This window comes from Oncorhynchus masou, unplaced genomic scaffold (genome assembly GCF_036934945.1).
Source record: "Oncorhynchus masou masou isolate Uvic2021 unplaced genomic scaffold, UVic_Omas_1.1 unplaced_scaffold_1968, whole genome shotgun sequence".
Classification (NCBI taxonomy): Eukaryota; Metazoa; Chordata; class Actinopteri; order Salmoniformes; family Salmonidae; genus Oncorhynchus; species Oncorhynchus masou.
This window is the reverse complement of record NW_027008461.1, coordinates 1-22,667: the sequence shown is the minus strand read 5'-3', so window position 1 is coordinate 22,667 and position 22,667 is coordinate 1. Positions and strand designations below refer to the sequence as shown.

The window sequence follows — 22,667 nt, the reverse complement described above, 5'->3', positions numbered from 1 at the left end:
TTGGTGCTAGGTACTGCTTGCCTTGGTGCTAGGTACTGCTTGCCTTGGTGCTAGGTACTGCTTGCCTTGGTGCTAGGTACTGCTTGCCTTGGTGCTAGGTACTGATTGCCTTGGTGCTAGGTACTGCTTGCCTTGGCGCTAGGTACTGCTTGCCTTGGTGCATCGGTACTGCTTGCCTTGGTGCATCGGTACTGCTTGCCTTGGTGCTAGGTACTGCTTGCCTTGGCGCTAGGTACTGCTTGCCTTGGTGCTAGGTACTGCTTGTCTTGGTGCATCGGTACTGCTTGCCTTGGTGCTAGGTACTGCTTGCCTTGGTGCTAGGTACTGCTTGCCTTGGTGCTAGGTACTGCTTGCCTTGGTGCATCGGTACTACTTGCCTTGGCGCTAGGTACTGCTTGCCTTGGTGCATCGGTACTGCTTGCCTTGGCGCTAGGTACTGCTTGCCTTGGTGCTAGGTACTGCTTGCCTTGGTGCATCGGTACTGCTTGCCTTGGTGATAGCTCCTGCTTGCCTTGGTGCTAGGTACTGCTTGCCTTGGTGCTAGGTACTGCTCTGCCTTGGTGCTAGGTACTGCTTGCCTTGGTGCATCGATACTGCTTGCCTTGGTGCTAGGTACTGCTTGCCTTGGTGCTAGGTCCTGCTTGCCTTGGGGCTAGGTACTGCTTGCCTTGGTGCATCGGTACTGCTTGCCTTAGTGCTAGGTACTGCTTGCCTTGGTGCATAGGTACTGCTTGCCTTGGTGCTAGGTACTGCTTGCCTTGGTGCTAGGTACTGCTTGCCTTGGTGCATAGGTACTGCTTGCCTTGGTGCTAGGTACTGCTTGCCTTGGTGCATCGGTACTGCTTGCCTTAGTGCTAGGTACTGCTTGCCTTGGTGCATAGGTACTGCTTGCCTTGGTGCTAGGTACTGCTTGCCTTGGTGCTAGGTACTGCTTGCCTTGGTGCTAGGTACTGCTTGCCTTGGTGCTAGGTACTGCTTGTTCTCTATGGTGCCTACGTTGGATCTATCTATCTCCTTCCCCCTTCTGACACCCAGGTGGCGACACGCATCTCTGCATGCCTGTCAGATATCTTAGCTTGGATGTCAGTCCATCACTTCAAGCTCAACCTCGGCCTGCCCGCTCCAAGCCCTCTCCATCACGGGTTGACAACTCCACGGTGTCCCCCTCCCAGAGTGCAAAGAACCTTGGCGTGACCCTGGACAACACCCTGTCGTTCTCTGCAAACATCAAAGCAGTGACTCACTCCTGCAGGTTCATGCTCTACAACCGTAGTGTACGACCTTACATCACACAGGAAGTGGTGCAGGTCCTAATCCAGGCACTTGTCATCTCCCGTCTGGACTACTGCAACCAGCTGTTGGCTGAGCTCACTACTTGTGCTATCAAACCCCTGCAACTTATCTAGCATGCTTGCAGCCCACCTGGTGTTCAACCTTCCCAAGTCCTCCCATATCACTCCGCTCCTCCACACACTCCACTACAAGACCATGGTACTTGAATACAGAGCAGTAGGAGGAACTGCCCCTCCCTGTTACCTTCTGTCACCTCTGGTCTCCTGGCCCTCCCACCCCTACAGGAGGCAGCTCCCACTAGCACTAACTTTGCTGATAAATACTTTATTGAGGAGGGGTAGAGGGCTTCAGGGTTAGAGGGCTGTAGGGCTGGAGGGGTGGAACAAAGTTTAACAGAGTTCAAGTGCAGGCCAGATGACTGAGAGAGAGGTGAAGAGGACAGCAGGTCCTAGGCTACTTCAGGGGTATTTAAGCCCTCTGCTCTGGGGGACTTGAGCCCCCTGCTCTGGGGGACTGGAGCTCTCTGTTTTGGGGGACTGGAGCCCTCTGCTCTTGGGGGACTGGAGTCCTCTGCTCTTGGGGACTGGAGCCCTCTGCTCTTGGGGACTGGAGCCCTCTGCTCTTGGGGACTGGAGTCCTCTGCTCTTGGGGACTGGAGCCCTCTGCTCTTGGGGACTGGAGTCCTCTGCTCTTGGGGACTGGAGCCCTCTGCTCTTGGGGACTGGAGCCCTCTGCTCTTGGGGACTGGAGCCCTCTGCTCTGGGGATTGGAGCCTAGGCTACTTCATGGGGATTGGAGCCTAGGCTACTTCAGGGGGATTGGAGCCTAGGCTACTTCAGGGGGATTGGAGCCTAGGCTACTTCAGGGGGATTGGAGCCTAGGCTACTTCAGGGGGATTGGAGCCTAGGCTACTTCAGGGGGATTGGAGCATAGGCTACTTCAGGGGGATTGGAGCCTAGGCTACTTCAGGGGGATTGGAGCCAAGGCTACTTCAGGGGGATTGGAGCCTAGGCTACTTCAGGGGGATTGGAGCCTAGGCTACTTCAGGGGGATTGGAGCCAAGGCTACTTCATGGGGATTGGAGCTTAGGCTACTTCAGGGGGATTGGAGCCTAGGCTACTTCAGGGGGATTGGAGCCTAGGCTAGCCAGGCAGTTTCAGCCAGAGATGGTCTTATAATATTGATACAGGCTTTGGATCAGCATCCCCTGAAGGTGAAAACTACTGCATGTTTAGTTGCAGTGTTATGAGTTTATTATTTTTCCTATGTTCTTCTGAGTTGATGGGTGGGGGGTGCTGAATATTCAATATATAAACTAGCTTTATTAATAGTACAATACATGTAGTAGCTTAACATGGCATTTCAACTACGAACTGTTTAATAACTTGGCTTGACTGACCAAACGCCTCCCTGCCATCCCAGATCTCCTATGGTTTACTGTGTTGGTGTGTTTTACTAGTCTGTTAACAGCTCCTGATGGAGGTTTTAAACAACACTGGTCCCTTTCATGGTTAGGGTAATGCTAGCTAGCTCCTTCCTGTCTTGGCAAGACAATGAAATTGTTATTGAGCCAGTCGGTCAGGAGCCGGTCAGAACAATTAAACTGTTATTGGGTCGGTCAAGAGCCGGTCAGAACAATATGCTTCAAAAGACCTCTTCTTTCACCAAGGTGTCAGGGACGTGTTATATCCTCTCACCTCAGCCCCCAGCCACCCAGCCCCCAGCCACCCAGCCCCTCAGCCCCCAGCCCCTCAGCCCCCCAGCCACCCAGCCCCTCAGCCCCCCAGCCCCCAGCCCCCAGCCCCTCAGCCCCCAGCCCCCAGCCACCCAGCCCCCAGCCACCCAGCCCCCAGCCACCCAGCCCCCCAGCCACCCATCCCCATAGCCACCCAGCCCCCTAGCCACCCAGCCCCCCAGCCACCCATCCCCATAGCCACCCAGCCCCCTAGCCACCCAGCCCCCCAGCCACCCAGCCCCATAGCCACCCAGCCCCCCAGCCACCCAGCCCCTCAGCCCCCAGCCCCTCAGCCCCCAGCCACCCAGCCCCTCAGCCCCCAGCCCCTCAGCCCCCAGCCCCCAGCCACCCAGCCCCCAGCCACCCAGCCCCCAGCCCCTCAGCCCCCTAGCCACCCAGCCCCCAGCCACCCATCCCCATAGCCACCCAGCCCCCTAGCCACCCAGCCCCCAGCCACCCATCCCCATAGCCACCCAGCCCCCTAGCCACCCAGCCCCCAGCCACCCAGCCCCATAGCCACCCAGCCCCCCAGCCACCCAGCCCCCTAGCCACCCAGCCCCCAGCCACCCAGCCCCATAGCCACCCAGCCCCCTAGCCACCCAGCCCCCAGCCACCCAGCCCCATAGCCACCCAGCCCCCAGCCACCCAGCCCCCTAGCCACCCAGCCCCCCAGCCACCTAGCCCCTCAGCCCCCTAGCCACCCAGCCCCCTAGCCACCCAGCCCCCAGCCACCCAGCCCCCAGCCACCCAGACCCCAGCCACCCAGCCCCCTAGCCACCCAGCCCCCAGCCACCTAGCCCCTCAGCCCCCTAGCCACCCAGCCCCCTAGCCACCCAGCCCCCCAGCCACCCAGCCCCCTCAGCCCCCAGCCACCCAGCCCCTCAGCCACCCAGCCCCCCAGCCACCCAGCCCCCTAGCCACCCAGCCCCTAGCCACCCAGCCCCCTAGCCACCCAGCCCCCTAGCCACCCAGCCCCCTAGCCACCCAGCCACCCGGCCACCCTGGCTGCTCCCAGGCACCCAGCCCCTGAGCCACCGAGTCCCCCAAGTCACCCGGCCACCCCGGCTGCTCCCAGCCCCCCCAACCATCCAGCCACCCGGCCACCCCGGCTGCTCCCAGCCCCTCCAACCATCCAGTCACCCGGCCACCCCGGCTGCTCCCAGCCACCCAGCCCCCCTAACCACTCACCCCCTTCTGCTCTGCAACCCCCAGCCATCCAGCCCCCCAACCCACTCAGCCCCTTCCGCTCTGCAACCCCCAGCCATCCAGCCCCCCAACCCACTCAGCCCCTTCCACTCTGCAACCCCCAGCCACCCAGCCCCCCAACCCACTCAGCCCCTTCCGCTCTGCAACCCCCAGCCCCCAGCCACCCAGCCACCCCACCCACTCAGCCCCTTCCGCCTGCAACCCCCAGCCACCCAGCCACCCCACCCACTCAGCCCCTTCCGCTCTGCAACCCCCAGCCACCCCACCCACTCAGCCCCTTCCACTCTGCAACCCCCAGCCACTCGGCCACCCCACCCACTCAGCCCCTTCCGCTCTGCAACCCCCAGCCACTCGGCCACCCCACCCACTCAGCCCCTTCCGCCCTGCAACCCCCAGCCACCCCACCCACTCAGCCCCTTCCGCTCTGCAACCCCCAGCCACTCGGCCCCCCCAACCCACTCAGCCCCTTCCACCTGCAATCCCCAGCCACTGCCCCCCCCCACCCACTCAGCCCCTTCCACTTTGCAACCCCCAGCCACTCGCCACCCCACCCACTCAGCCCCTTCCACTCTGCAACCCCCAGCCACTGGCCACCCCACCCACCCAGCCCCTTCCACTCTGCAACCCCCAGCCACTCGGCCACCCCACCCACCCAGCCCCTTCCACTCTGCAACCCCCAGCCACTCGCCACCCCACCCACTCAGCCCCTTCCACTCTGCAACCCCCAGCCACCCCACCCACCAGCCCCTTCCACTCTGCAACCCCCAGCCACCCCACCCCACCCACTCAGCCCCTTCCACTCTGCAACCCCCAGCCACCCCACCCCACCCACTCAGCCCCTTCCTCTCTGCAACCCCCAGCCACTCGGCCACCCCACCCACTCAGCCCCTTCCGCTCTGCAACCCCCAGCCACTGGCCACCCCACCCACCCACTCAGCCCCTTCCGCTCTGCAACCCCCAGCCACCCCACCCACCCACTCAGCCCCTTCCACCTGCAATCCCAGCCACTCGGCCACCCCACCCACTCAGCCCCTTCCACCTGCAACCCCAGCCACCCAGCCACCCCACCCACTCAGCCCCCTTCCACTCTGCAACCCCCAGCCACCCCACCCACTCAGCCCCTTCCACTCTGCAACCCCCAGCCACTGCCACCCCACCCACTCAGCCCCTTCCACTCTGCAACCCCAGCCACCCCACCCACTCAGCCCCTTCCACTCTGCAACCCCCAGCCACCCCACCCCACCACTCAGCCCCTTCCACTCTGCAACCCCCAGCCACCCCACCCCACCCAGCCCCTTCCACATCTGCAACCCCCAGCCACTGCCACCCCACCCACTCAGCCCCTTCCGCTCTGCAACCCCCAGCCACTGGCCACCCCACTCACCAGCCCCTTCCACTCTGCAACCCCCAGCCACCCACCCCACCCACCAGCCCCTTCCGCCACCCAGCCCTCAGCCACCCAGCAACCCCCAGCCACCCAGCCCCACCCACCTCAGCCCCTTCCACACCCCACCCACTCAGCCCCTTCCACCTGCAACCCCCAGCCACAACCCACCCACCCACTCAGCCCCTTCCGCAACCCCCAGCCAACCCCCAGCCAGCCCCCAGCTCCCTAGCCACCAGCCACCCCACCCACCACAGCCCCTTCCACTCTGCAACCCCCAGCCACCCCACCCCACCCACCAGCCCCTTCCACTCTGCAACCCCAGCCACCCCCCCCCACCCACTCAGCCCCTTCCACTCTGCAACCCCCAGCCACCCCACCCACTCAGCCCCTTCCGCCCTGCAACCCCCAGCCACAACGCCACCCCGGCCACTCAGCCCCTTCCACCCTGCAACCCCCAGCCACCCCACCCACCCAGCCCCTTCCGCTCTGCAACCCCAAGCCACTCGGCCACCCCGGCCCGGAACCTAGTCAGGGAAGTGCACTGCAAGGCCCCGCCGCCAACATTTATGACGGTGAGGTACAGTATATAGATGTAAATGATGGTTAAAGGACTGACTGTTAGAATCAGCCACCCCACAACATTCAACATCTATTCAACTTAAGCCAGCATTCTCTCACTGCCGCTCTGTTAACCTCTTCGGTGTCCCTTCCACGGACCCCCCATATCATATTGGCACCCACCCACTCAGCCCCTTCCGCTCTGACGGACTGGCTGTGAACTTCCAGGACGGTTGACCCCACCCCACTCAAGAACATTTCCCAGGACTAGACATATCTGATATTGGCAGAAAGCTTGAATTCTTGTTAATCTAACTACACTGTCCAATTTTCAGTAGCTATTACAGTGAAAGAATACCATGCTATTGTTTGAGGAGAGTTGCACAGTTATGAACTTGAAAATGTAGCCATTTAGGCACATTTGGGCAGTCTTTATACAACATTTTAATCAGCAATGCAATGGTTCATTGGATCAGTCTGCAACTTTGCACATACATTTCCCATCTATTGGCCAAAATTGAAAGCCCCTTCCGCTGGAAAAATAGCATTATGGCCACTCACTTGCCCCTTCCAAGATGATGGTACAAAAACAATAGAACGGTTGTTTTTTTCTTTGTATTATGCCCCTTCCGCCTGCAACCCCCATGTTCTAATACATTCCTTTCACATTAACCCACCCACTCAGCCCCTTCCCATCTGACAACCCCCAGCCACCCCTTCCCATCCACCCAGCCCCATCCGCAGGAGTTGAACTGCAACCCATCAGGGTGACTGTGAAGAGACAGGAGTTGAACTGTATCACCTTCCATCAGGGTGACTGTGAAGAGACAGCCCCTTCCGCATCAGGGTGACAAGAGAGACAGGAGTTGAACCCAGCCACTGGGGCCACCCATCAGGGTGACCGTGCAGAACAGGAGTTGAACTGTGTCGGGGTGGGGCCTCCCAGGGTGACTGTGAAGAGAGACAGGAGTTGAAGGCCCCGCATCAGGGTGACTGTGAACATTTAACTGTGTCGGTGAGGTATCAGGGTACTATAGATGTAAATGATGGTTAAAGGATCAGGGTGACTGTGAAGAGAGACAGTGTGCCATTTTCCCATCACTGTGAAGAGAGACAGGAGTTGAACATCTATTCAACTTAAGAGAGTTCCAGCATTCCCATCAGGGCGACTGTGAAGAGAGACAGGACTGGCTGTTCCCACAGGGTGACTGTGAAGAGACAGGAGTTCGGTGTCCCTTCCATCAGGGTGACTGTGAAGAGAGACAGGAGTTGAACGTAGGCCTTCCCATCAGGGTGACTGTGATTAGCATTGACTGTAACAAGAACATTTCCTTCAGGACATAGAGACAGGATCTGATATTGGGGCAGAAAGCTTGAATTCTTGTTAATCTAACTAAGAGAGACAGTTGAACTTTTCAGTGGGGCCTTATCAGGGTGAAAAGAATACCATGGGCCTTCCCATCAGGGTGACTTTGAGGAGAGTTGAACAGTTCGGGGTGAATCAGGGTGACTGTGAAAACAGTATTAGTAAACCATTTAGGCACATTTGGGCAGGGCCTTTAGGGTGACAACATTTTAATCAGGGTGGGGCCTTCCCATCAGGGTGACAATGGTTCATTGGATCAGTCTAGACAGGGTGACTGTGAAGAGACAGGAGTTGCACATACATTTCTGCCATCTATTGAAGAAAATTGAACTGTGTCGGGGTGGGGCATGGGTGACTGTGAAAAGACAGGAGTACATTATGGCCTTTCTGTGTCTGGGTGCTTTTCAAAGATGATGGTGAAAAACAAGTAGAACGGTTGTTTTTTTCTTTGTATTATGTTTTACCAGATCTAATGTGTTATGTTCCCATCAATAAGAGAGACATTCCTTTCACATTAACACAAACTTGAAAGTATTTGAACTGTGTCTGGGTGGGGCCTTCCCATCAGGTGACTGTGAAGAATATGACAGGAGTCCTGCTTCAAGTCCTTCCCACCAGGGTGACTGAAGAGAGACAGGAGTTGAACTGTGTCGGGGTGGGGCCTTCCCATCAGGGTGACTGTGAAGAGAGACAGGAGTTGAACTGTGTCTGGGTGGGGCCTTCCCATCAGGGTGACTGTGAAGAGAGACAGGAGTTGAACTGTGTCGGGGTGGGGCCTTCCCATCAGGGTGACTGTGAAGAGAGACAGGAGTTGAACTGTATCGGGGTGGGGCCTTCCCATCAGGGTGACTGTGAAGAGAGACAGGAGTTGAACTGTGTCTGGGTGGGGCCTTCCCATCAGGGTGACTGTGAAGAGAGACAGGAGTTGAACTGTGTCGGGGTGGGGCCTTCCCATCAGGGTGACTGTGAAGAGAGACAGGAGTTGAACTGTGTCGGGGTGGGGCCTTCCCATCAGGGTGACTGTGAAGAGAGACAGGAGTTGAACTGTGTCCTTCCCATCAAGGTGACTGTGAAGTTGAACCTGGGGCCTCCCATCAGGGTGACTGTGAAGAGAGACAGGAGTTGAACTGTGTCTGGGTGGGGCCTTCCCATCAGGGTGACTGTGAAGAGAGACAGGAGTTGAACTGTGTCTGGGTGGGTCCTTCCCATCAGGGTGACTGTGAAGAGAGACAGGAGTTGAATTGTGTCTGGGTGGGTCCTTCCCATCAGGGTGACTGTGAAGAGAGACAGGAGTTGAACTGTGTCGGGGTGGGGCCTTCCCATCAGGGTGACTGTGAAGAGAGACAGGAGTTGAACTGTGTCTGGGTGGGGCCTTCCCATCAGGGTGACTGTGAAGAGAGACAGGAGTTGAACTGTGTCTGGGTGGGGCCTTCCCATCAGGGTGACTGTGAAGAGAGACAGGAGTTGAACTGTGTCTGGGTGGGTCCTTCCCATCAGGGTGACTGTGAAGAGAGACAGGAGTTGAATCAGGGTGACTAAGAGAGACAGGAGTTGGAACTGTGGGTGGGGCCTTCCCATCAGGGTGACTGTGAAGAGAGACAGGAGTTGAACTGTGTCTGGGTGGGGCCTTCCCATCAGGGTGACTGTGAAGAGAGACAGGAGTTGAACTGTGTCTGGGTGGGGCCTTCCATCAGGGTGACTGTGAAGAGAGACAGGAGTTGAACTGAACTGTCTGGGTGGGGCCTTCCCATCAGGGTGACTGTGAAGAGAGACAGGAGTTGAACTGTGTCTGGGTGGGGCCTTCCCATCAGGGTGACTGTGAAGAGAGACAGGAGTTGAACTGTATCTGGGTGGGGCCTTCCCATCAGGGTGACTGTGAAGAGAGACAGGAGTTGAACTGTGTCGGGGTGGGGCCTTCCCATCAGGGTGACTGTGAAGAGAGACAGGAGTTGAACTGTGTCTGGGTGGGGCCTTCCCATCAGGGTGACTGTGAAGAGACAGGAGTTGAACTGTATCAGGGTGGGGCCTTCCCATCAGGGTGACTGTGAAGAGAGACAGGAGTTGAACTGTGTCGGGGTGGGGCCTTCCCATCAGGGTGACTGTGAAGAGAGACAGGAGTTGAACTGTTTCGGAGTAGGGCCTTCCCATCAGGACGACTGTGAAGAGAGACAGGAGTTGAACTGTTTCGGGGTGAGGCCTTCCCATCAAGGTGACTGTGAATAGAGACAGGAGTTGAACTGTGTCGGAGTGGGGCCTTCCCATCAGGGTGACTGTGAAGAGAGACAGGAGTTGAACTGTGTCGGGGACTGGGGCCTTCCCATCAGGGTGACTGTGAAGAGAGACAGGAGTTGAACTGTCTCGGGGTGGGGCCTTCCCATCAGGGCGACTGTGAAGAGAGACAGGAGTTGAACTGTGTCGGGGTGGGGCCTTCCCATCAGGGTGACTGTGAAGAGAGACAGGAGTGGAACTGTATCGGGTGGTGGGGCCTTCCCATCAGGGTGACTGTGAAGAGAGACAGGAGTTGAACTGTGTCGGGGTGGGGCCTTCCCATCAGGGTGACTGTGAAGAGAGACAGGAGTTGAACTGTCGGGGTGGGGCCTTCCCATCAGGGTGACTGTGAAGAGAGACAGGAGTTGAACTGTATCGGGGTGGGGCCTTCCCATCAGGGTGACTGTGAAGAGAGACAGGAGTTGGAACTGTGTCGGGGTGGGGCCTTCCCATCAGGGTGACTGTGAAGAGAGACAGGAGTTGAACTGTGAATCAGAGTGACTGAAGAGAGACAGGAGTTGAACTGTTTCGGAGTGGGGCCTTCCCATCAGGGTGACTGTGAAGAGAGACAGGAGTTGAACTGTATCGGGTGGGGCCTTCCCATCAGGGTGACTGTGAAGAGAGACAGGAGTTGAACTGTATCGGGGTGGGGCCTTCCCATCAGGGTGACTGTGAAGAGAGACAGGAGTTGAACTGTGTCTGGGTGGGGCCTTCCCATCAGAGCGACTGTGAAGAGAGACAGGAGTTGAACTGTGTCGGGGTGGGGCCTTCCCATCAGGGTGACTGTGAAGAGAGACAGGAGTGGAACTGTATCGGGGTGGGGCCTTCCCATCAGGGCGACTGTGAAGAGAGACAGGAGTTGAACTGTGTCGGGTGGGGCCTTCCCATCAGGGTGACTGTGAAGAGAGACAGGAGTTGAACTGTGTCGGGGTGGGGCCTTCCCATCAGGGTGACTGTGAAGAGAGACAGGAGTGGAACTGTTTCGGAGTAGGGCCTTCCCATCAGGGTGACTGTGAAGAGACAGGAGTTGAACTGTGTCTGGGTGGGGCCTTCCCATCAGGGTGACTGTGAAGAGAGACAGGAGTTGAACTGTGTCGGGGTGGGGCCTTCCCATCAGGGTGAAAGTGAAGAGAGACAGGAGTTGAACTGTGTCGGGGTGGGGCCTTCCCATCAGGGTGACTGTGAAGAGACAGGAGTTGAACTGTGTCTGGGTGGGGCCTTCCCATCAGGGTGACTGTGAAGAGAGACAGGAGTTGAACTGTGTCGGGGTGGGGCCTTCCCATCAGGGTGACTGTGAAGAGACAGGAGTGGAACTGTGTTGGGGTGGGGCCTTCCCATCAGGGCGACTGTGAAGAGAGACAGGAGTTGAACTGTGTCGGGGTGGGGCCTTCCCATCAGGGTGACTGTGAAGAGAGACAGGAGTTGAACTGTCTCGGGGTGGGTCCTTCCCATCAGGGCGACTCCTCAAGCTTATTTCTTGTCAAATACTGCAGAATACATAGAGGACAATGACTATATTCAATATGATGAACAAAGACACTATCAATTTCATCTGCTCCAGTATCTACTTCAATACATTTCCTTTTTCAAGGTATTTCACACTTTACCAGAGTATGTTGTGATGAACTCAGACATTCTGGAATATACCAGTCATCTCTCTCATTCAGAACCATTATCAGCTGTATATAGAGTCATTGTCATATCAACTGTGTGGAGTTTGGAAGCTGATATGATGTTTAGTGAAGTAGACATCTCGGGCTCCAGCGTCACTCTCTACTTCCATCCCTAAGCCTGACCAGCTAGCTGCTACTTAATCCTTTTCCTGCTCAACAAAATGCCTTCTTTCTGTTTTGCATTCGGTCTTTTTTATACAGTATCATATGGTTCAAATACAGCGTCATTCAGTATGATGTCACAAAGTGATGCTCGGAGTGGAATCAAACAGCAACAGAATATATTCAATTCTAGCTGCTTCCTGTCTCTTTAAGGCGGCCTGCTTCCTGTCTCTTTAAGGTGGCCTGCTTCCTGTCTCTTTAAGACGGCCTGCTTCCTGTCTCTTTAAGGCGGCCTGCTTCCTGTCTCTTTAAGGTGGCCTGCTTCCTGTCTCTTTAAGGCGGCCTGCTTCCTGTCTCTTTAAGGCGGCCTGCTTCCTGTCTCTTAAGGTGGCCTGCTTCCTGTCTCTTTAAGGCGGCCTGCTTCCTGTCTCTTTAAGGCGGCCTGCTTCCTGTCTCATTAAGGAGGCCTGCTTCCTGTCTCTTTAAGGTGGCCTGCTTCCTGTCTCTTTAAGGCGGCCTGCTTCCAGTCTCATTAAGGAGGCCTGCTTCCTGTCTCTTTAAGGCGGCCTGCGTCCTGTCTCTTTAAGGCGGCCTGCTTCCTGTCTCTTTAAGGCTTCCTGCTTCCTGTCTCATTAAGGCGGCCTGCTTCCTGTCTCTTTAAGGCGGCCTGCTTCCTGTTTCTTTAAGGCGGCCTGCTTCCTGTCTCTTTAAGGCGGCCTGCTTCCTGTCTTCTTTAAGGCGGCCTGCTTCCTGTCTCTTTAATGCGGCCTGCTTCCTGTCTCTTTAAGGCGGCCTGCTTCCTGTCTCATTAAGGCGGCCTGCTTCCTGTCTCTTTAAGGCGGCCTGCTTCCCTGTCTCATTAAGGCGGCCTGCTTCCTGTCTCATTAAGGCGGCCTGCTTCCTGTCTCTTTGAAGGCGGCCTGCTTCCTGTCTCTTTAAGGCGGCCTGCTTCCTGTCTCATTAAGGCGGCCTGCTTCCTGTCTCTTAAGGCAAGCCTGCTTCCTGTCTCTTTAAGGCGGCCTGCTTCCTGTCTCATTAAGGCAAGCCTGCTTCCTGTCCCATCTTTAAGGCGGCCTGCTTCCTGTCTCTTTAAGGCGGCCTGCTTCCTGTCTTTTAAGGCAGTCAAGCCTGCTTCCTGTCTCTTTAAAGCAGGAGTCAAGCCTGCTTCCTGTCTCTTTAAAGCAGTCAAGCCTGCTTCCTGTCTCTTTAAAGCAGTCAAGCCTGCTTCCTGTCTCTTTAAAGCAGTCAAGCCTGCTTCCTGTTCCCATCTTTAAAGCAGTCAAGCCTGCTTCCTGTCTCTTTAAAGCAGTCAAGCCTGCTTCCTGTCTCTTTAAAGCAGTCAAGCCTGCTTCCTGTCTCTTTAAGGCAGTCAAGCCTGCTTCCTGTCTCTTTAAGGCAGTCAAGCCTGCTTCCTGTCCCTTCTTTAAAGCAGTCAAGCCTGCTTCCTTAGTCACTTTAAAGCAGTCAAGCTGCTTCCTGTTGGGACTGTAAAGAAAGCCTGTCTTCCTGTCTCTTTAAGGCAGTCAAGCCTGCTTCCTGTCTCTTTAAAGCAGTCAAGCCTGGGTGGGGCTTCCTGAGTCTGATGTCAAATCTAATCTAGTCGCTGAATACCCATCAGGGTGACTGTGAAATGCTTACAACCCTTAACCAACAATGACAATGTTTTTTTTAAGTAAGTAAAGAAAATCAATGCTAAATGAATAAATTAAAGTAAGAAAGATATTAACACAATAAAATAACAATAACGAGGCTCAACATTGAGGTACTGGTACAGAGTCAATGTGGAGGCTATATACAGGGTATTGACGGTACAGAGTCAATGTGTAGGCTATATACAGGGTATTACGGTACAGAGTCAATGTGGAGGCTATATACAGGGGGAACCGGTACAGAGTCAACGTGGAGGCTATATACAGGGGGTACAGGTACAGAGTCAATGTGGAGACTATTGAACTGTGTCGGGGTGGGGCCTTCCCATCAGGGTGACTGTGAGAGTCAACTGTGGAGGCTTCCCATATACTGTGAAGAGAGACAGGGTATTACTGGTACAGAGTCAATGTGGAGACTATATACAGGGTGTTACGGGTGGCAAGAGAGACAATGTGGAGGCCTATATACAGGGTGTTAAGAGTACAGAGTCAACTGTGGAGACCTATATACAGGGTGTTACGGCACAGAGTCAACTGTGGAGGCATTCCCATATACAGGGGAGACAGGAGTTGAACTGTTTCGGAGTGGGGCACAGAGTCAATGTGGAGGCTATATGACAGGGGTACTGGTACAGAGTCAATGTGGAGGTTATATACAGGGGGTACCGGTGAAAGAGAGACAGAGTCAATGTGGAGGCTTCCATATACTGTGAGGGGGTTGAACTGTCTCGGAGTGGGGCACAGTCAATGTGGAGACTATATACAGGGGGTTCCCATCAGGGCGACTGTGAAGAGAGACAGAGTCAATGTGGAGTGGGGCTTCCCATATACAGGGGGTAACCTGGTACAGAGTCAATGTCAAATACTGAAGGCTATATACAGGGGGTACCGGTACAGAGTCAATTTGGAGGCTATTTCACACTTTACAGGGGGTACCGGTACAGAGTCTCTCATTCAGAACCAATGTGGAGGCTTGTATACAGGGGGTTTGGACCGGTACAGAGTCAATGTGGAGGCTATATACAGGGGGTACCGGAACAGAGTCAATGTGGAGGCAATATACAGGGTGTTATGGTACAGAGTCAATGTGGAGGCTATATGTCAGGGGCCTGCTTCCTGTCTCTTTAAGGCGGCGGTACAGAGTCAATGGCCTGGAGGCTATATGCAGGGGTCTCTTTACCGGTCTCTTTAAGGTGGCCTGAGTCCAATGTGGAGGCTATATACAGGGGGTGGCCTGGTCTCAGAGTCAATGTGGAGGCTATATAAGGGTTATGGTACAGAGTCAATGTGGAGGTAATATACAGGGGGTCCTGTCTCTTTACCCTGCTTCCTGTCTCAGAGTCAATGTGGAGGCTATATACAGGGGCCTGCTACCTGTCTCTTTAGGTACCAGAGTCAATGTGGAGGCTATATACAGGGTGTTACGGTACAGAGTCAAGGTGTGGAGGGCCTATATACAGGGGGGTGCTTCCTGTCTCTTTAGAGTCAATGTGGAGGTCTCTTTACAGGGCCCTGCTTCCTGTCTCTTTACCCTGCTTCCTGTCTCTTTAAGAGTCAAGTGTGGAGGCTATATACAGGGGGCTTCCGGTCTCACAGAGTCTTCCTGTCTCTTCAATGTGGAGGCTATATACAGGGGGTACTGGTACAGAGTCAATGTGGAGGCTATATACAGGGCCTGCTTCCTGTCCGGTGGCCTGAGTCAATGTGGAGGCTATATACAGGGTACTGGTACAGAGTCAATGTGGAGGCTATATACAGGGTGTTATGGTACAGAGTCAATGTGGAGGCTATATACAGGGGGTACCGGTACAGAGTCAATGTGGAGGCTATATACAGGGGTACAGATACAGAGTCAATGTGGAGGCTATATACAGGGTGTTACGGTACAGAGTCAATGTGGAGGCTATATACAGGGGGTACTGGTACAGAGTCAATGTGGAGGCTATATACAGGGTGTTACGGTACAGAGTCAATGTGGAGGCTATATACAGGGGTACTGGTACAGAGTCAATGTGGAGCTATATACAGGGGGTACCGGTGCAGAGTCAATGTGGAGGCTATATACAGGGGGTACCGGTACCGAGTCAATGTGGAGGCTATATACAGGGTGTTATGGTACAGAGTCAATGTGGAGGCTATATACAGGGGTGCACGGTACAGAGTCAATGTGGAGCTATATACAGGGGTACTGGTACAGAGTCAATGTGGAGGCTATATACAGGTGTTGCACAGAGTCAATGTGGAGGCTATATACAGGGGATACCGGTACAGAGTCAATGTGGAGGCTATATACAGGGGGTACTGGTACAGAGTCAATGTGGAGGCAATATACAGGGGGTACCGGTACAGAGTCAATGTGGGAGGCTATATACAGGGTGTTATGGTACAGAGTCAATGTGGAGGCTATATACAGGTGCTATGGTACAGAGTCAATGTGGAGGCTATATACAGGGTGTACAGGTACAGAGTCAATGTGGAGGCTATATACAGGGTGTACCGTACAGAGTCAATGTGGAGGCTATATACAGGTACTGGTACAGAGTCAATGTGGAGGTTATATACAGGGTGTTACGGTACAGAGTCAATGTGGAGGCTATATACAGGGGGATACTGGTACAGAGTCAATGTGGAGGTTATATACAGGGGGTGGACTATATACAGGGGTACGGAGTCAATGTGGAGGCCATATGCAGGTACGGTACAGAGTCAATGTGGAGGCTATATACAGGGGGTACCGGTACAGAGTCAATGTGGAGGCTATATACAGAGGGTACTGGTACAGAGTCAATGTGGAGGCTATATACAGGGGATACCGGTACAGAGTCAATGTGGAGGCTATATACAGGGTGTTACGGTACAGAGTCAATGTGGAGGGCTATATACAGGGGGTACTGGTACAGAGTCAATGTGGAGGCTATATACAGGGGGTACCGGTACAGAGTCACATGTGGAGGCTATATACAGGGTGTTATGGTACAGAGTACAACAGAGTCAATGTGAGGATACAAGTTAGTAGGTAAATTGTACATGTAGGTGTTATGGCATAGATGGTAAACAGAGGGTGGCAGCAATGTAAAAGGAGGTCAATGTAAATACAGGGTGTTATGGTTCAGAGTCAATGTGGAGGCTAAGCTGTACAGGGGGTACTGTTCAGCAGTCTGATGGCAGAGTCAATGTGGAGTCTATATACAGGGGGTACTGGTACAGAGTCAATGTGGAGGCTATATACAGGGTGTTGGGGTACAGAGTCAATGTGGAGGCTATATCTGATGGCAGGCTGTTCAGTCTGATGGCTTGGTACTGTTCAGAGTCTGATGGCTTGGAGGCTATTCAGCAGTCTGATGGCTTGGGGTAGAAGCTGTTCCAGAGTCAATGTGGAGGCTATATACAGGGGGATACTGTTCAGCAGTCTGATTGCGAGTCAATGTGGCTTGGGGATAGAAGCTGTTCGTCCAGGTAATTTGTACATGTAGGTAGGGGTAGAAGTGTTCAGATGCATAGATAGCAGTCTGAACAGAGAGTGGCAGCAATGTAAAAAAGGAGGTCAATGTAAATATGGCTCCAGGAAGCCATTTGAAGAACTGTTCAGCAGTCTGATGGCTTGGGGTAGAAGCTGTTCAGCAGTCTGATGGCTTGGGGTAGAAGCTGTTCAGCAGTCTGATGGCTTGGGGGTAGAAGCTGTTCAGCAGTCTGATGGCTTGGGTTAGAATCTGTTCAGCAGTCTAATGGCTTGGGGATAGAAGCTGTTCAGCAGTCTGATGGCTTGGGGGTAGAAGCTGTTCAGCAGTCAAATGGCTTGGGGATAGAAGCTGTTCAGCAGTCTGATGGCTTGGGGGTAGAAGCTGTTCAGCAGTCTCTGATGGCTTGGGGTAGAAGCTGTTCAGCAGTCTGATGGCTTGGGGGTAGAAGCTGTTCAGCAGTCTGATGGCTTGGGGGTAGAAGCTAGTGTTCAGCAGTCTGATGGCTTGGGGTAGAAGCTGTTCAGCAGTCTGATGGCTTGGGGTAGAAGCTGTTCAGCAGTCTGATGGCTTGGGGGGTAGAAGCTGTTCAGCAGTCTGGTGGCTTGGGGATAGAAGCTAGCAAGCTGTTCAGCAGTCTGATGGCTTGGGGGTAGAAGCTGTTCAGCAGTCTGATGGCTTGGGGGTAGAAGCTGTTCAGCAGTCTGGTGGCTTGTGGGTAGAAGCTGTTCAGCAGTCTGATGGCTTGGGGGTAGAAGCTGTTCAGCAGTCTGATGGCTTGGGGTAGAAGCTGTTCATCAGTCTGATGGTTTGGTCTGATGGTAGAAGCTGTTCATCAGTCTGATGGCTTGGGGGTAGAAGCTGTTCAGCAGTCTGATGGTTTGGGGGTAGATCCAGCTGTTCAGCAGTCTGATGGCTTGGGGTAGAAGCTGTTCAGCAGTCTGATGGCCTTGGGGCAGTCTGAGAAGCTGTTCAGCAGTCTGATGGTTTGGGGGTAGAAGCTGTTCAGCAGTCTGATGGCTTGGGGGTAGAAGCTGTAAGGAGCCTTTTGGTCCCAGACTTGGTGCTCCGGTACCGCTTACCTTATGTAGCAGAGTAGTCTATTACTAGGGTGACTGGAGTCTTTAATGATTTAATGGACCTTCCTCTGATACCACCTAGTATAGAGGTCCTGGATTGCAGGGGAAGCTTGGCCCCAGTGATGTACTGGGGCCGCACCCTCTATGTAGTGCCTTGTGGTGGGATGTCGAGCAGTTGCCATACCAGCGGTGATGCAACCTGTCAGGGTGGTGCAGCTGTAGAACTTTTGAGGATCTGAGGACCCTGTGTGGCCATGACAAATGGCAAGGGGATGAAAAGTCTGATGTGATTGGGCCAGGGGGAAAAGTTAATACACGACAGGTGGGTCCCCAGCAGGACGTTTGAGCTAACGTAGGCTAATGTGATTAGCATGAGGTTGTAAGTAACAATAACATTTCCCAGGACATTGACATATCTGATATTGGCAGAAAGCTTAAAATCTTGTTAATCTAACTGTAATGTCCAATTTACAGTAACTATTACAGTGAAATAATACCATGCTATTGTTTGAGGAGAGTTGAACAGTTATGAACTTGAAAAATGTATTAGTAAACCAATTAGGCACATTTGGGCAATCTTGATACAACATTTTAATCAGCAATGCAATGGTTCATTGGATCAGTCTAAAAACTTTGCACATCAAATCAAATGTATTTATATAGCCCTTCTTACATCAGCTGATATATCAAAGTGCTGTACAGAAACCCAGCCTAAAACCCCAAACAGCAAGCAATGCAGGTGTAGAAGCACGGTGGCTAGGAAAAACTCCTTAGAAAGGCCAAAACCTAGGAAGAAACCTAGAGAGGAACCAGGCTATGAGTGGTGGCCAGTCCTCTTCTGGCTGTGCCGGGTGGAGATTATAACAGAGCATGGCCAAGATGTTCAAATGTTCATAAATGACCAGCAGGGTCAAATAATAATAATCACAGTAGTTGTCGAGGTGCAACAAGTCAGCACCTCAGGAGTAGATGTCAGTTGGCTTTTCATAGCCGATCATTCAGAGTATATCTACCGCTCCTGCTGTCTCTAGAGTTGAAAACAGCAGGTCTGGGACAGGTAGCACGTCCTGTGAACAGGTCAGGGCCCATAGCCGCAGGCAGAACAGTTGAAACTGGAGCGGCAGAGCACGGCCAGGTGGACTGGGGACGGCCAGAGTCACCATGTCAGGTGGTCTGAGATATGGTCCTAGGTCTCAGGTCCTCCGAGAGAGAGAAAGAAGAAAGAGAGAATTAGAGAGAGCATACTTAAATTCACACAAATTCACATACTCCAGATATAACAGACTGACCCTAGCCCCCCACACATAAACTACTGCAGCATAAATACTGGAGGCTGAGACAGGAGGGATCAGGAGACACTGTTGCCCCATCCCATGATACACCCCCGGACAGAGGCAAACAGGAAGGATATAACCCCACCCACTTTCCCAAAGCACAGCCCCCACACAACTAGAGGGATATCTTCAACCACCAACTTACCATCCTGCGACAAGGCCGAGTATAGCCCACAAAGTTCTCCACCACGGCACAACCCAAGGGGGGGCGCCAACCCAGATAGGAAGATTGCATCAGCAACTCAACCAACTCAAGTGACGCACCCCTCCTAGGGACGACATGAAAGAGCACCAGTAAGCCAGTGACTCAGCCCTGTAATAGGGTTAGAGGCAGAGAATCCCAGTGGAAAGAGGGGAACCGGCCAGACATAGACAGCAAGGGCGGTTCGTTGCTCCAGAGCCTTTCCGTTCACCTTCCCACTCCTGGGCCAGACTACACTCAATCATATGACCCACTGAAGAGATGAGTCTTCAGTAAAGACTTAAAGGTTGAGACCAAGTCACACTGCTACCATCTAGTGGCCAAAATCTATATTGCACCTTGGCTGGAATAATACATTATGGCCTTTCACTTGCATTTCAAAGATGGTGCAAGAAATGTGCTGTTTTTTTCTTTGTATTATCTTTTACCAGATCTAATGTGTTATATTATCCTACATTCATTTCACATTTCCACAATCTTTAAAGTGTTTCCTTTCAAATGGTACCAAGAATATGCATATACATTAGATTTGGGTATGTCATTTTAGGTCAGGGCAGTTAGATTTGGGTTTGTTATTTTAGGTCCTGAGCTTCAGGCAGTTAGATTTGGGTGTGTCATTTTAGGCTTCAGAAAATTTTAGGTCCTGAAAAATATTTGGGGTCCGGTCTTAAAGAAGGGTGTGTTATTTTGGGTCACCAGACAGGTTTACATTTTTACAAAATTGATAGGAACATTCTCATTGACTCCAGGTCATTAAATATCAAGTCCTCGCCAGTAACAGGGCACTATATCTCTGGCTGTGTCCCAAATGGCCCCCTACATAGTGGTCAAATGGCCCCCTACATAGGCCCCTGTTATTATACAGGTCTATTGGTCTTACTGACCGTGAGCCTGTCGGTCTCCCTGACCCACTAGACAGTCTCCTGACCCCGACTAGACAGTCCCCTGACCCCGACTAGACAGTCTCCTGACCCCGACTACAGTCTCCTGACCCCGACTAGACAGTCTACTGACCCCGACATTAGACAGTCTCCTGACCCCGACTAGACAGTCTACTGACCCCGACTAGACAGTCTCCTGGACCCCGACTAGACAGTCTACTGACCCCGACTAGACAGTCTCCTGACCCCGACTAGACAGTCTCCCTGACCCCGACTAGACAGTCTCCTGACCCGGACTAGACAGTCTCCTGACCCCGACTAGACAGTCTCCTGACCCCGACTAGACAGTCTCCTGACCCGGACTAGGACAGTCTCCTGACCCGACTAGACAGTCTACCTGACCCCCACTAGACAGTCTACTGACCCCGACTAGACAGTCTCCTGACCCCGACTAGACAGTCTACTGACCCGACTAGACAGTCTACTGACCCGACTAGACAGTCTACTGACCCCGACTAGACAGTCTACTGACCCCGACTAGACAGTCTCCCTGACCCGACCTAGACAGTCTCCTGACCCCGACAGACAGTCTACTGACCCCGATAGACAGTCTACTGACCCCGACTAGACAGATGCACCTGACCGACTAGACAGTCTCCCTGACCTGACTAGACAGTCTCCTGACCCCGACCCAGGCAGTCTGTCCACGACTAGGCAGTCTCCTGACCGACTAGACAGTCTGACCTGACTAGACAGTCTACTGACCCCGACTAGACAGTCTCCTGACTCCCGACTAGACAGTCTCTGACCCCGACTAGACAGTCTCTGACTGACCCAGAACAGTCTACCATTCCCATTCAGACAGTCTCCTGACCCGACTGAATGATGTCCTGACCCGACTAGACAGTCCCTGCTGACTGACGGACTAGACAGTCTCCCTGACCCCGACTAGACAGTCTCACCAGGCACAACTGAACAGTCTCCTGACCCCGACTAGACAGTCTCCTGACCCCGACTAGACAGTCTCCTGACCCCGACTAGACAGTCTCCTGACCCGACTAGACAGTCTCCTGACCCCGACTAGACAGTCTCCTGACCCCGACTAGACAGTCTCCTGACCCCGACTAGACAGTCTCCTGACCCCGACTAGACAGTCTCCTGACCCCGACTAGACAGTCTCCTGACCCCGACTAGACAGTCTCCTGACCCCGACTAGACAGTCTCCTGACCCGGACTAGACAGTCTCCTGACCCCGACTAGACAGTCTCCTGACCCCGACTAGACAGTCTCCTGACCCCGACTAGACAGTCTACTGACCCCGACTAGACAGTCTCCTGACCCCGACTAGACAGTCTCCTGACCCCGACTAGACAGTCTCCTGACCCCGACTAGACAGTCTCCTGACCCCGACTAGACAGTCTCCTGACCCCGACTAGACAGTCTACTGACCCCGACTAGACAGTCTCCTGACCCCGACTAGACAGTCTCCTGACCCCGACTAGACAGTCTCCTGACCCCGACTAGACAGTCTCCTGACCCCGACTAGACAGTCTCCTGACCCCGACTAGACAGTCTCCTGACCCAGACTAGACAGTCTCCTGACCCCGACTAGACAGTCTCCTGACCCCGACTAGACAGTCTCCTGACCCCGACTAGACAGTCTCCTGACCCCGACTAGACAGTCTCCTGACCCCGACTAGACAGTCTCCTGACCCCGACTAGACAGTCTACTGACCCCGACTAGACAGTCTCCTGACCCCGACTAGACAGTCTCCTGACCCCGACTAGACAGTCTCCTGACCCCGACTAGACAGTCTACTGACCCCGACTAGACAGTCTCCTGACCCCGACTAGACAGTCTCCTGACCCCGACTAGACAGTCTCCTGACCCCGACTAGACAGTCTACTGACCCCGACTAGACAGTCTCCTGACCCCGACTAGACAGTCTCCTGACCCCGACTAGACAGTCTCCTGACCCCGACTAGACAGTCTCCTGACCCCGACTAGACAGTCTCCTGACCCCGACTAGACAGTCTCCTGACCCCGACTAGACAGTCTACTGACCCCGACTAGACAGTCTCCTGACCCCGACTAGACAGTCTCCTGACCCCGACTAGACAGTCTCCTGACCCCGACTAGACAGTCTACTGACCCCGACTAGACAGTCTCCTGACCCCGACTAGACAGTCTCCTGACCCCGACTAGACAGTCTCCTGACCCCGACTAGACAGTCTCCTGACCCCGACTAGACAGTCTCCTGACCCCGACTAGACAGTCTCCTGACCCCGACTAGACAGTCTACTGACCCCGACTAGACAGTCTACTGACCCCGACTAGACAGTCTCCTGACCCCGACTAGACAGTCTACTGACCCCGACTAGACAGTCTACTGACCCCGACTAGACAGTCTCCTGACCCCGACTAGACAGTCTCCTGACCCCGACTAGACAGTCTCCTGACCCCGACTAGACAGTC

The 22,667-nt window shown here is 54.1% G+C and overlaps 1 protein-coding gene across 1 annotated transcript; it reads left to right on the top strand.

The window, feature by feature from the left end:
- Window positions 1–1,407: 1,407 nt before the first annotated feature.
- On the top strand, window positions 1,408–6,193 carry LOC135532649 (uncharacterized; the record flags this gene model as incomplete). Its single annotated transcript, XM_064960115.1, has 2 exons — window positions 1,408–1,491; window positions 3,977–6,193. Coding segments are annotated over exons 1-2 (2,301 nt in total), but the record flags the coding sequence as incomplete, so codon positions are not given.
- Between the last annotated feature and the right edge of the window lie 16,474 nt (window positions 6,194–22,667).